This window comes from Rhincodon typus, chromosome 23, assembly GCF_021869965.1.
Source record: "Rhincodon typus isolate 14 chromosome 23, sRhiTyp1.1, whole genome shotgun sequence".
Taxonomy (NCBI): domain Eukaryota; kingdom Metazoa; phylum Chordata; class Chondrichthyes; order Orectolobiformes; family Rhincodontidae; genus Rhincodon; species Rhincodon typus.
This window is the reverse complement of record NC_063354.1, coordinates 16195901-16209246: the sequence shown is the minus strand read 5'-3', so window position 1 is coordinate 16209246 and position 13346 is coordinate 16195901. Positions and strand designations below refer to the sequence as shown.

General features: G+C 39.0%; 1 protein-coding gene across 2 annotated transcripts in view; it reads left to right on the top strand.

Moving 5' to 3' along the window:
- The first annotated feature begins 69 nt into the window (after nucleotides 1–69).
- tmc6b (transmembrane channel-like 6b) overlaps nucleotides 70–13346 on the top strand; it is a 35671-nt gene continuing 22394 nt past the window's right edge. For both annotated transcript variants that reach the window (XR_007264558.1, XM_048610801.1), the window contains exons 1-5: nucleotides 70–170; nucleotides 6079–6169; nucleotides 6614–6865; nucleotides 9635–9807; nucleotides 12271–12415. Coding sequence is in view for 1 of the 2 variants with exons in the window: in XM_048610801.1 (XP_048466758.1) it covers nucleotides 124–170; nucleotides 6079–6169; nucleotides 6614–6865; nucleotides 9635–9807; nucleotides 12271–12415 (708 nt within the window). In the remaining variant the exon portion in view is untranslated. The remainder of the gene's footprint in view (nucleotides 171–6078; nucleotides 6170–6613; nucleotides 6866–9634; nucleotides 9808–12270; nucleotides 12416–13346) is intronic.

The following is a 13346-nucleotide window of genomic DNA, read 5'->3' as shown; positions in this document are numbered from 1 at the left end:
TGGTAGCTGTTTTGTTGTTACGAAAGGCCAGAGGAATGGATGTTTTATGTTTGATTTTGTATTTCAGAAAAGAAGAAGCTGTTGACTGAATTGCAGCAATTGACCGAGAGTGAATGCACTAGGATGTTACGGACTATGCCACTGAACCTCTCTGTGAAAAGGGAACTCAGGTCAGACATACAATGTGGATAATTTGATAAGCAGTTGTAAAGTTGTGTACTTTGTCATGCCCCTCTTTTGTTTGTGCTGCTACGCAGACTCATTACAAGGCTATAGTGATTACAGTGATGGGTGGAGTTGTCATTTAAGACTATCAAGTGGCACTCTTGGTCTGCAGTAACCCACTCAGTTTGGGTTCTGTCAAGGCCACTCAGCTCCTGACCTCATTACAGCCTTGGTCCAAACATAGACAGACAAGCTGAATTTGAGGTCAAGTGAGAGTGTCCTTGACATTAAGGCAGTATTTGACCAAGTTTGATGTCAGGGTGGGCTGGCGAAACTGGACTAAACAGGATTTGGCAGGGGCGGGGTGAACATTCTCTGTTGATTAGCATCGCATGTAGCAACAAGGAAACTGGTTGTGGTTGTCAAAAGTAATTCTTTTCCAAACCAGGAAATCACTGCCGGAGTTTCTCAGGTTCATATCCTCAGCCCAACATCTTTAGCTGCTTCATCGATGATCTTCCCTTCACTGTGCAGTCAGACATGATAAGGGCAGCAGGAGCATGGGAGCACCACCAGCTGCAAGATGTCCTCCAAGCCACACAATACACTACTTTGTGCTGTGTGTTGCTGTTTCTTCACTGTTGCTTTGTAAAAGTCTTAGAACTAACAGCATTATGGGTGTAACTACATCCCATAGACCGCAGTGTTTCAGAAAGGTAGTTCGCCATCACTTTGAAGGTCACTTTGGGTGATAGATGCTCAGCAACATCACGTGAATAATTAAGGAAACAAGCACAAAAGGCCATTTGGCCCAGATCTGCCCCAGATCTTTACAAGAACATTTCACCTAATGCCTCTCTCCTACTACAACCATAGTACTGCAGGTTTTCTCTTCCACATTCTCGTGCAATGTATTCCAGATCCTGACTATCAGCTGCGTGCAAACATTTTTCATCATGGCATCATTGTAACTGAACAATGCTATCACAAAAACTTTGTCTCATTTTTGTTTGGCCACTGCTTTAAATTTAGTGCATGTGTGTTTTTCATATAAATGAAAAGTGTGCAATCTGGATTCCTTCACTAATCATACTTTGAGGCAAACGTATATGGATATTGGGTGCAAATTGGAGAAGGGATTGTTTACACTTGAATAGTGGTGAATGAGTGATTCGGTTTAAATTTCAAGTTACTTCATCAATTCTCAGTGATCTCACATTCAAGACTCAGGAAAACCCAGTAACGTAAATAGTAATATAAATCTGAAGTAATATATTTCTGCACTGGAATCCACTTGAAATTGTGCTCCATGAAACAGCTGGCCTTTTCTAAAAGAAAGTAGATTTAGAAGAAATGGATCTTACATAATTATATAAGATTAATAATTAATTATTATCAATGAAGTTAAGAGAAGAAAATATATTCGTAAGTTACTTTACAAAGATTTAGTTTAACGCTTAAAGTTTATATTTGTTCATTATTTTGTCACCTCAGGATGATAGATATTCCAAGCCCCCCTGCACATGTATAATTGTATTATGTCACACGTTCCTTGTATGTTTAAGAAATTCATTTAATATTTTAAGCTTAAATCAAAGCGTATCGTGAAGCTGTTTAACTTAATAAGATTTAGAGAGGCATTCATTTATGTTTCTTAAGGGTCTTCACTTTGATATTCTTTCTGATATTCTATCTACAGGTTACTGTATATTGGTACAAGTCACCCCCTTGAACAATGTTATTACATTGTTTGGTGTGTCTTTGCATATTGATCATTGATAACAGTGTGATCATGTAATATAAGGGTATAACAGTAGCATCCTCTTCTCATTTGACTTAGACATTCAAGTCTCTTGCATTGTGCCTTTCCAGGCTTTTCAAAAGACCAAGGAAACATTTGTAAGATGGACCTAAGTATGAATCGTAGACTGCTTTTTCTTTAACTGTAATGAACGTACAGAGCAACAGTAATGCCCAATCTCACTTTAAACGATCTTGGCACACCAATACAAAACAATGAATAAATTGCATCTGCCTATTAGTTATTTTGCATCACTTAAAAGAAAATTGTCCTACATTCCAAACATCTATGTTTGGTTTAATCTTTCTCTCTTATTGGGCTGCCTGTGCATGGAGCTCATCTTGTTTTGAGCTCATTTACTCAAAATCAGAGAGCATAGCCTAGACCAGACTGATGCTTTGGTGGTCTTCCAATCCAATGGGATCATTATCAAAAGACCTAAATTCTCTCAAGTGATGATGACAAAGCACTGATGTCAGTAGCTTAAGTAAAATTACCAGAAAGGAACTGTCGTTTCTTCTCAGGTATTTTCTCAGAAATACGCTCTAAAAGCCAAGGCAGGACTAGATGCTGTGAAATGTAAGGGAATTTTCATGAATTTTATATACCATGGTTATTACATCTGTGACCTAGTGAGAAAATGCACTGTTCTAAGTCTTAAAGACAAATGACCTTTGATTTTGCAGAGTTGACTGGGCAGAGGCAGAGCTGAGACAGTGTCAGTTTCCTTTTGCCTAGTCTCGATTTTATCAGCCAGTAAAAACATTTCTGAGATGCAGTGAGGTTTTTGCTTGGTTAGAATATGGTTGACCAAAATACCAGGCTTCCTCTCAAAAGGAAATGGCCTCTTAGTTTTGAAATTTTGCCCATCATCACCTGTACATCTTTGGAACATGATACAAGAAAATCAGGGAAGCAAAAATTTTAAGAAACAGTGGATAGAAGTTGATGTGTTTCAGTCAGGTAAGTAAGATAGGATTTGAGTCTTTTCCTCTTCTGTTCAGTGCCACTGACCTTTCATTAGCCATTCAATAAAAGGCTGAATGCAATTTTACATTGCGTTTGCAGATTTAAGAATAAGTAATTTCTCCAGGGTTTAAGTTAATGGACAAACTGAGCTATTTTTAAAGAAGCTTCTGCACAAATCATGAGTTTATATATAAGTGCAAAAAATTAACATTAAAATTTAACAATGTGACTTGTGCATAAATTAGAATTTATTTTACAAACTGTAGTACATCGTCTGATTTCACAAAAGACACACCGTACTGGAAGTCGGTGTTTACTTTAGGATAATTTCATAATGAATGTTACATAGTCACTTTCTGATGAGTCCTAATCTGTTCTGACAAAAAGTCAGCTTGATTTGAAACACTGATCAGGGTTACTCTGCACAGGTGCTGCCTGAACTACTGATGTTCTTTCCAGCTTTTATTGTTTTTGTTGTTACGTCACCATTGTCGACTTGAGCATATTAGGAAACTTTCAAGTATTTAGAGGAATACCTTTTGTGGTGTAGTTTTATCCTGCAGACAAGTTGTTTGCTTTGTGGGCAATTTGAAAGCACATGTAGGCTGAAACTGTCAAGAAGTTACCAGGTGAAAAATTGTCACGAGGAAACCTGAGATGAGTTTAGAGAAGTTGTGGTGGAGCTGTCGTGCTTAAAATACCATTTTCGAACACACAACTGCAGTGACTTGTTATCAAGTTCCTGTAAATACAGTCCACAATTGATTGACATGTCTTTTGTTTTATCCATATCAACAGTCCTGTGTAGATGTTAGTGTTTAAATGTCAGAAGCCAATTTGAACACAATCTTGTTAAGCAGTGTGGCCATTTTAAAATAGTTATGTTTGTTTTTAAATCCCTCCATGGCACTTACTGCATTTGACCTGTTCTCTTCACAACACCCCCACCTCCCAATCTCTGTCATTTCCTCTGAGATGTCTATACTGTTCCAATTTTGGCCAGTTGAGCAACCATGTTTTAACCACTCCACCATTGATGACCTTGCTTTCACCTGCCTGGGTCCTGAGCTTTGGAATTCCTACCGCCTTTTATTTTATTCCTTTTAAGACACATGTTTTTCACCATCTGACCTTTATAACTCATTAGCAAATTTTCTTTGATAGTGCTCCCTATGAGGCATGTTCGGATGCTTTACTATGCTAACAGGGCAGCTTCAGAAGGGTCGAGACCCAAAACAACAGCTTTCCTGCTCCTCTGATGCTGCTTGGCCTGCTGTGTTCATCCAGCTCTACTCTTTCATTTATCAGATGAATTTTCACTGTTGCACTATTAGTTCAGTAATGTAAATTTAAAAACAAAAGCTCAGCAGTCTTTCTCCTCAGAACCAAGCATCACATTAAGGATTTTCATTGCTAAGCAAATAGGATTCACATGGGTTTATAAGAACTGAATTTTTAATACTTTCACAGAATGCAAAAATCAACATTTTATGTCTCCACAGCAGTCTTGACTTTAATATGTGTTCAAGCCCAGTTCAGCTAGATGAAATGAATGTTGAAGATGAAAGCGTTCCATAAAAAAAATTAGATTTAGATGATTTTGTTCTGATCTATGTCTGTAGACCGACAATTAAAAATTCCTAAATTGTCATTTGTAGAGATTCTTTCAGAAGTTACACTTTTCATGGGCAAGATCATAGTGGGTGCTATATTGCGAAGTTCATAATTATTACTGTCACGGGAAGTGGCAACATTGACAGTTCATCGGGAGTGCTTAGACATGAGAGCACATTTTGGGAATGGAGTAAAAGTAACATTGCTATGCAGCTCAGAGCAAATTGTGTGAACTCTGATCATAGAGTATTCCATATCACAGACAGCAGGGACAAATGTTCACAGTGTTAAGTAAGGTGCCAGTGAAGAGGGCTACTTGATGCTGGCGCTGCACTCATCCAGGATACCCAATGACTTGGCATGATAGATGAAGTTAGAAAAGCAGGTGGGTGGTAGCAGGCACTAAATTGGCATAAGGCTATGAGGGTTCATCATGGAATGAGTAGAAGGAATTAGGTTGCATAGCTTTGTGTGTGGGGAATGAGGGGCTTGTGAGGGCTGGTGGAATGATTTACATTCCTTATCTTTTGGAGAGGTAAGAGGTACACCTTTTGGATCCAGTTCTGGGGCAACATGGAGAAAAGGCACCTTTTGAGATTGTGAAAAGGCATGGTTATGTGTAAAATATGCACAAGTCTATTAGGACTGGCAAAGTTGTCAGGAATTTGTCCAAAAAAAGAAGTGGAGCTAATTGAACAATGTTAGGTTTTTCAGAGTACCTGTTCATGTAAAACCACTATAGGATTTGTGCTGCAAACAATGTAGTATGCTTATTAATGGATAATTTCAGATGTATATTGAATTGAAGTGTTTGTTGACATAAGGTATTAAGGACATGAGTAAAATGTTTGTTTATATAAAAGATTAGTTTTAGCAATTTCAATATATTTTTTATAAATAAATAAATGTGCTTTTTCAATAGTGACAGCATAATAGAATGAAAGCTTAATTTTCTGTCAGAATACCTCTTAGATTAATGCCCATGGTAGATAATAAATGAATTGGCATGGGAAGGGAAGGGAAAAGGGTTTCAGGTGGTGGATATGAGATGGCATCAGAGCAATAAAAGGACACGGAAATGATTGGGATCACATGGGGCATGAGAGACCTTGAGAGATGGGTAAATTGAAATAGGGCAATGAGGGTAGTGCATATATTGGTTTATGGGGGTGTGCAGGCAGGAGGATTATGTACAGGGGCATAGGTTGGCATGAATGTGGCATTGGTAGTGTAAAGTTGTCTCCTTTATCATGCAGCTGTTTTAAACACATCACCTCCATTCTCCAAAAGTAATATTGGAGAAGACATCAGGTCCGAGTGTAACTTGAAAGTTTCCCGTGTTGAAGCGTAGAAATCAAAGTATGTTCTTGAAACAGGAAGTTGCTTGCAGTGACTGGTATCTTGATTGTGCTTTCAGTGGTGGGAAGTAACCCGAAGAGGGGTTACCTGAGGTTTAAAGAACTGTGGGGGTTGATCAATTTAACTTCTTTTGAGGGGCTTTAATTCCTCTAATGACTGTGTTCTTACAGGCGTATGACATCGAACTGTAAAGATCACAGAAGTGTTCCACTTGATGAGAATTTATCATGTTGGAGTCACACAAAATACAATATGATCATCGTAAGTATTTGAAAATTCATTTAACTAAAGAAAGTAAAATTCAACAAACAGATATTTATACTTATTAAAATATTTATTCCACTTAAATAATTTAGCCTACGGTCAGCCATAGGCTGTTTCTATCCAACTTTTCTGGTCTCTCTTAAGAAAGCTTAAATTTTGCAGTCGTTTGAAATAATATTTGCATTTTTTTCAAAGGTAAAATGACATTAGAATGTAGCACATTTGAAACTGCAGCTGTGGAAATATTACTTCCTCAAAGTTTTAAAGGTTTCCCAAATGTTGTTTCTAAAGATATGCATGTGAAATATTTCATTATTTCTGAGAGTTCTGCCAATATTATCTTCACATCAATCTTGTAAATCAAAGAAATGTCTTTACACCAGTGAAATGGCTTGTTCTGTCTACAGAGTGTTTCACCCCATTTTTCTTTTTTTTTCTTAGGCTGTCAGGCAATGCTGGTATGGATTTCTTTCATTTCTGTACACGTTTCACCTACGGCAGATTGCCCTGAAACAGATCAGTGGCCGCTTTGGAACAGGGGTGCTTTCATATTTCAACTTCCTCAAGATGCTGCTGATATTCAATGCTTTCCATCTTGTCATGAACAATTTCTTCATTGTCATTCCCCAAGCTACTCACCCCCCTGAAGTCCCAGAAGGGCAATTCTTCGGCCTGGAGCTCTTGACTGGCATTGTAAGTAAAACACAAGCAGCGATTCTTAACTATTTTTGAGGCTCTGCTCTTGTGCTGTAAAAAGATCCAATGGATCACTGTTCCCTCACATCCTCCCGAAACACACACAGCCTCGTGAATCAACCCCTGGGAAAGCGCGCATATTTATTCCTACATTGTAACGTTTCCAGTGTGGGAATCTACAAACACAGGGTGACCAGAATTTTTCTCAGCTGAGCAGCCGCAGGCTCTACCATCTCTGGGCACAATGGTGGGTACGGAGAGGAGGTGCTCCAGTTCAGAGGCTCTGCCAGGAGATCCCTTGGCCCAGTGGATCATGTCTGCTTAGACCGTAAGGAGTGAATATTGTACCCACCCAAAGTGCTCTTCAAATGAAGGAAATATTTTTACCAGCAGATGTTGGGTGGGCCTAGGGTGTGTGTGTACCAATATGATACAGGTGGAGGCAGCCAAGTGAAACTTCATCATTGATGTGTCTGGAGTGAAACTGATGGAGAGGGGCTGATTCTATTTGCCTGTGTTAAAATGGGGTCACAATGGAAAATAATTTGGAACACATTGGTATATAGATGAGCCAAGAACTTGTAAGTGTCTTCAAATTTGTACTATAAATACTTTTGTGATTTACAAGCCTTATAGAAACTTTTTAAAGAAATTAACAACTTAACTGTTGGAGACAGTTAACTTTATTCTGAACACCTTGTGTATTATTGCATCAACTCATCCTTTCAAGTGAATGGGTTTGAAAATGTGTACTTTCGTGATTAGTTATTTGGCATCTTTTGTAGCTTGTTATCTGTTTACAGCTGATTCACACATTAGCAGTTAGGCATTCTGGCACTATTCCAAAATCCAGACAATTCCAAAATCCAGACAATTCCAAAATCCAGAAATGCCTTGGCCTTGAGCCACCTGGCTTGGAGAGGAAGTAATGCTGTTTTTATGCCTTCCATGGTGAAGAATTTAAAAAGATCCAAATTTTTCATTGTGTCCATTTGTTCACCGAGAGCTTCTCCATCAGATATATTTAGTACAAACGTACACGTTTAATAACGTTTATGTTAAAGTAAATATGTTTAACTGAAAATAAATTAGGAATAAGCCCATGCTAACTACAAGCTCACTTTATGCTTGCTCATTTGGATTGGACTAATATTCCAGAGCCATATTCTCAATTTTGAAATTAGATAATCCTTCTTCGTAGCAGTCACTCAGCCAACAGTGGCAGGTGGCACAGCAATGAAATAGTGATATAAATAGAGACCTAAGTGGCATTACCTAACTGATTCATTGCCATAAATCCATCGACACAAGTCCATCTCCAACAGCCCTATTCACACCCCACACAGTACTAACTGAAAAAACAATGCTCAGGTGAAATCTATCCATCTGTCTGAAAAGCATGTGGCCATGACTATAAAACATTGAGACCAAAGTATCTACTTAAAAAGTGTGACACATGCAAAACTCCCTGCCTCCTTTGATAGTGAATTATTTTTGCATTGTTCTGGTGGAAATCTTTGGTATTTTAATATCTCATGATGATCTTTGCTGGATTAATTATGAGTTTGCAGGGCAGAGGCATGCCAGCCTTTACTTAGCAAAGGGCAATGGTCTATCTGGTTCTTGCATTGCTCCTTCCAGCTGATCACTGAGTGATAGTGGCAGAAACTAGGAGCAGATTGTCTGTCTGCCAGCTTTCTTCATTGAGGAAATGGTGTGTAGTATAAAACGTCTAGGAAAGAAGAGAGAAATGGTGTTGAACAAAACTTGCTTTATAATGACGTGTTTATAAATAACTTTGTCTTAGCATTTATATTTTCATTATTAGGCTTAAGTTATCTACCATGATACAATGTTGCAAAAAGAACAAGTTTTAAAAAGTAAACTTTAAATTTCTTATGATATGCTTGTCTAAATAAAAAAGTTAGTGAATAGAGTTGAAGATACTTACGTGAAGTAATTCATTCACGGATGTGCAAATGAGCAGCCAAGATGAAAGAGTATAAGTTACCTAAGATCTCTGCATTCCTACATTTAAGCAAAAGCCTTGCTTTGATCGGAAATGTAGTACAACTTAAATTAATGCAAGGGAAGGGAAAGAATTTATTTGGATTCAAAGTTTTGTTCTAGGGTGGTCAGAGTATGGAAATCTCACCGTTTATCTGTAGCAAAATCTGATCCTGGTGATAACTAGGTACACCTAGTGATAAAGTATAAATTTGAGACTATAAATCTCCTTGAGAGCATTCCAGATCTTTAGTTGAACTGTCATGAGGAGAGGAGAAAATTGCTGAAGCAAACAAAATGTTTATAATGGTGGAGGGGAAGAAAAGCAGAGGTCAAGCTGATCTCCATCCCTACATCATACTTGTGTGAGAACAAATTACCTTATTAACTTTTCAAAGGAATAAATGTGGTGCAGATGATATAATGAAATCAAATGTGGAGAATATGTATTTAAAAGTAAATGATAACATTTAAAGTATTTTGATGGTCCATTTTTTTTAATCAAGCTGCTAATGAACCCAGTCTAGGAATCCAGCACAATCAGCTGCCACGTACTGTTGAACATGACAGACGTTTGACGAAATAAAGTGGCTTTGAAGAAACAAAACATTAGATGATGAATGCAGAAATCAGCCTTCACGTAGTTTTAAACAGTTCAGGGCAAGCATCTGTACGTTGCTGCAAAAAAAAACAAACTGAGTGAGCATGTTCAAAATGTCATGATCCTAACTGTTTAAATTGCTTTATTTTCTTTTTCAGGGATACTTCACAGACACCGTTCTATACTACGGGTATTATACAAATAACACTTGGCGTTTCTTGCACAGAGGATACAATAATAGTGCTCCTTTTGTATCGTATAATATGCCAATAGCATATATTTACACGATTGGAGGGTCTTTCTTCATCACCTGCATAATCCTGGTCCATTGGTAAAATACCTTTCTTTGCTTATGTTACCAAGTGCCAAAACTCTGTCCAGTCACTGCAGTGAAAATTGACTTCTTACTTTTCTCATTTCATGGGAGGTGATGGTTGTGCTAATTTGAATTGCTTTCTAATATAAGTAGGTAGGAATTAACAGGTCATTTTCAAATTGGCAGGCAGTAACTGGTGGGTGCCATAGGGATTGGGGCTGGGACCCCAGCTATTCACAATATGTATTAATGATTTGGATGAGGGAACAAAATGTAACATCTCAAAGTTTACAGATGATACCACGCTGGGTGGGGAGGGTGAACTGTGACGAAGATGGAGAAATCCTTCAGCATAATCTCGGCAAGTTGGGTGAGTGGGCAAATCAATGGCAGATGCAGTATAATTTGGATAAATGTGAGGTTATTCACTTCAGAAGCACAAACAAGAAGGCAGATTAGTACCTGAATGGCTGTAAATTAGGAGAGGGGAGTGTGCAGCAGGACCTGGGTGTCCTTGTGCACCAGTCACTGAAGGTAAGCATGCAGGTGCGGCAGGCGGTAAAGAAGGCAAATGGTATGTTGGCCTTCATTGCGAGAGGTTTTGAGTACAGGAGCAGGACCTTGGTGAGGCCACACCTGGAATATTGTGTGTAGTTTTGGCATCTTTTTCTGAGGAAGGATGCTCTTGCTCTTGTGGGAGTGCAGCAAAGGTTTACCAGGCTGATCCCAGGGATGGTGGGACTGACATACGTGGAGAGATTGATTTGGTTAGGATTGTTTTCGCTGGAGATCAGACGAATGAGGGGGGATCTCGTAGAGACTTATAAAATCCTAACAGGACTAAACAGGGTTGATGCAGGGAGGATATTCCCAATGGTGGGTGTGTGCAGAACCAGGGGTCACAGTATGAGGATTTGGGGTAGACCATTTAGGACAGAGATGAGGAGACGTTTCTTCACCCAAAGAGTGGTGAGGCTGTGGATTTCATTATCACAGGAAGTAGCTGATGCCAAAACATAGAATGTATTCAAGAGGCAGCTAGATATAGCACTTGGGGTGAATGGGATCAAAGGTTATGGGGAGAAAGCAGGATTAGGCCATTAATTTGGACAATCTGCCATAATTGTGATGAATGGTAGAGCAGACTGGAAGGGTCAAATGGCCTCTTCCTGCTCCAGCTTCTATGTTTCTATGTTTACACGGTTGGCTTCCTGAATTCGGACAAAAACAAAATTGTGCGTGTGTTGGTAATCTGAAATACAGCAGAAGATACTGAACACACTCCGCAGGGTCAGGCAACATCCATGGAGAGAGAGAGCTTGGAGTTCATGCATCGTGTTGATGAGCTTTCATCAGAACTGATTTTGATCAGTTGGGCTATAAGTGGGGCAATACGGTGCCAGAGCAGTTAGCACTGCTGCCTTACAGTGCCAGGGACCCAGGTTCGATTCTAACATCAGTTGACTGTCTGTGTGGAGTTTGCATATTCTCCCTGTGTGGGGGTTTCCTCTGGTTTCTTCCCGCAGTTACAAAATTATGCAGGTTAGGTGGATTGGCCATGGTAAATTGCTCTGTACTGTCCAGGGATTTGTGTAGGCTAGGTGGATTAGCCATGATAAACACAGGGTTGGGATAGGATGGGGGAGTGAGTTTGGGTGGGATGTTCTTCAGAAGGTTGCTGCAGATTCGTTAGGCCCAATGGCCTCTATCTGCACTGTAGGGATTCTATTTTTTTTTACATTTTACTGTAGAATAGGAATCATAACTTTTGCCTACACCTTTAAATCTACACATTAACGGGCACTGGTTATGCTGTGCTTTTTCAAGAATAAGTGAGGCACTAGGAACATGATTGTCTTTCTGCTCCTTGAAGCCCTAGCCATTGTATGTGGCAAGTCTAACCAAAATATTGTAGTTCAGTTTCATCATTATATATGAATGGTGTTGGGTAAAAATTGAGAGAAATTATTGTTTTTCGTTTGTAGTATTGTGAGTGAGAGTATAGCCAAGGAAGGGTCTAGAATAGATCCCCTTGTTAATAATTAGGCCGGTGACCATGAGAGTAGGAGTGATTTAAACCTAGTTTAACATTTTATCTCCTATACCAGTGTCAGTTCGGTGTTGCAGTTTCCCAAATAGAAACTTCGTAGAAACTGTGTACGGGAAAGGAAGATTAAAAATATTAAACTACCCCGTGACACTGAACCACAAAACAGCAATTCCATTTGCAAGATGGCAATAGAAATAGTTGGACTTGATGATGTTGAGGATCTTTGGTAAGGCTTTTTGAGAGTTTCTTTGAATCCGACATGGGTTCCAACAGTGGCTCTGAATTTTGAATGGATTTTTGAATTTGTGTAGGTCAGTTTAAAGTTCACTGAGCAAGAAAAAAAAAATGAAGCCTCTTTTACAAAGTACAGAATGGGTTACACAATTTTCAGAAGCTGTTAAAACAACTTGAGAATTTTTACCTTTCAGCCTGTCCAAAGCTTTTGGAGAGAGTTACAGAGTGGGCAGCACCTATGGAAATCTGGTGACAAAAGTGTTCTGCTCTTGGGATTTTAAAGTGACCCAAAAACAGTCAGTTGAGTCGAATTATGAGAACATCAGCACCCGGTTAAAAGTAAGTTGTGTCTCATCGCTAAACATTGCATCATGTAATTAAATTGGATGTTCGCGCGTCTATCAGTGTGAATAGTTTGGTACGCTTGACTTTCAGCTAGGCAGTCACACGTTTAAGCCTCGCATCCATCTGTTACTGTTGATTAAATACGCTTACTTTGTGAAACAGGAAAGAGTTTCAACAATTTTTGGTATAGGCTGCTACCAAGAAGGTGCAAAAATAATGGAAGGTATTGGGGGAGGGTCAGCTATCTGGTACCAGAGACCATCCTACAATAATGATGTAGAACCATTAACTCTTGTTCCAGCTTCCTGGCAGATTTTCTAAACAGCCCTTCGGAAAATTAATGGAACCGTCCATTTTAAATCTGTAATGGGCAATGCAATTAAAATACCCAATTTGCCACCATGACTGGCAATCAGTGCCGATTTAATTTATTTTTAAACAATTATTCGGGATGATTTTGATTTTACTGTCAGACACTTGATCTCTTCCCTGACGAATCATCATCCCTTCAACATGTTACCCTCTATTTGCTGCCTCCTCACAATGTTTTACTGTTGGAGGTTGGAAACAACAAGGCAATCAAACAAAATCATAATTTTATGTTAAAGGCTGCAAGAATATTTTGTTACAAGCTGGCACTTAGCAGAGAATTGGGACAGAGGTTTGGAGAGTCAGGGTGAAATGGTGGGGGTGGATTGGGTTAGCAACCCTGCACTATGTAGGAAGAGGTCACTCAGCAGTGATACCTTTTCTTGAATTGGCAAATAAGCAAACAGAGGGCAGGCTGTACTTTGAGAGATTCAGTTAAAGAATGTCATAAACATACATTTATATTCCTGTTATAAGATAATAAAGTGTGGAGCTGGAGGAACACAGCAGGCCAGGCAGCATCAGAGGAACAGGAAAGTTGACGTTTCAAGTCAGG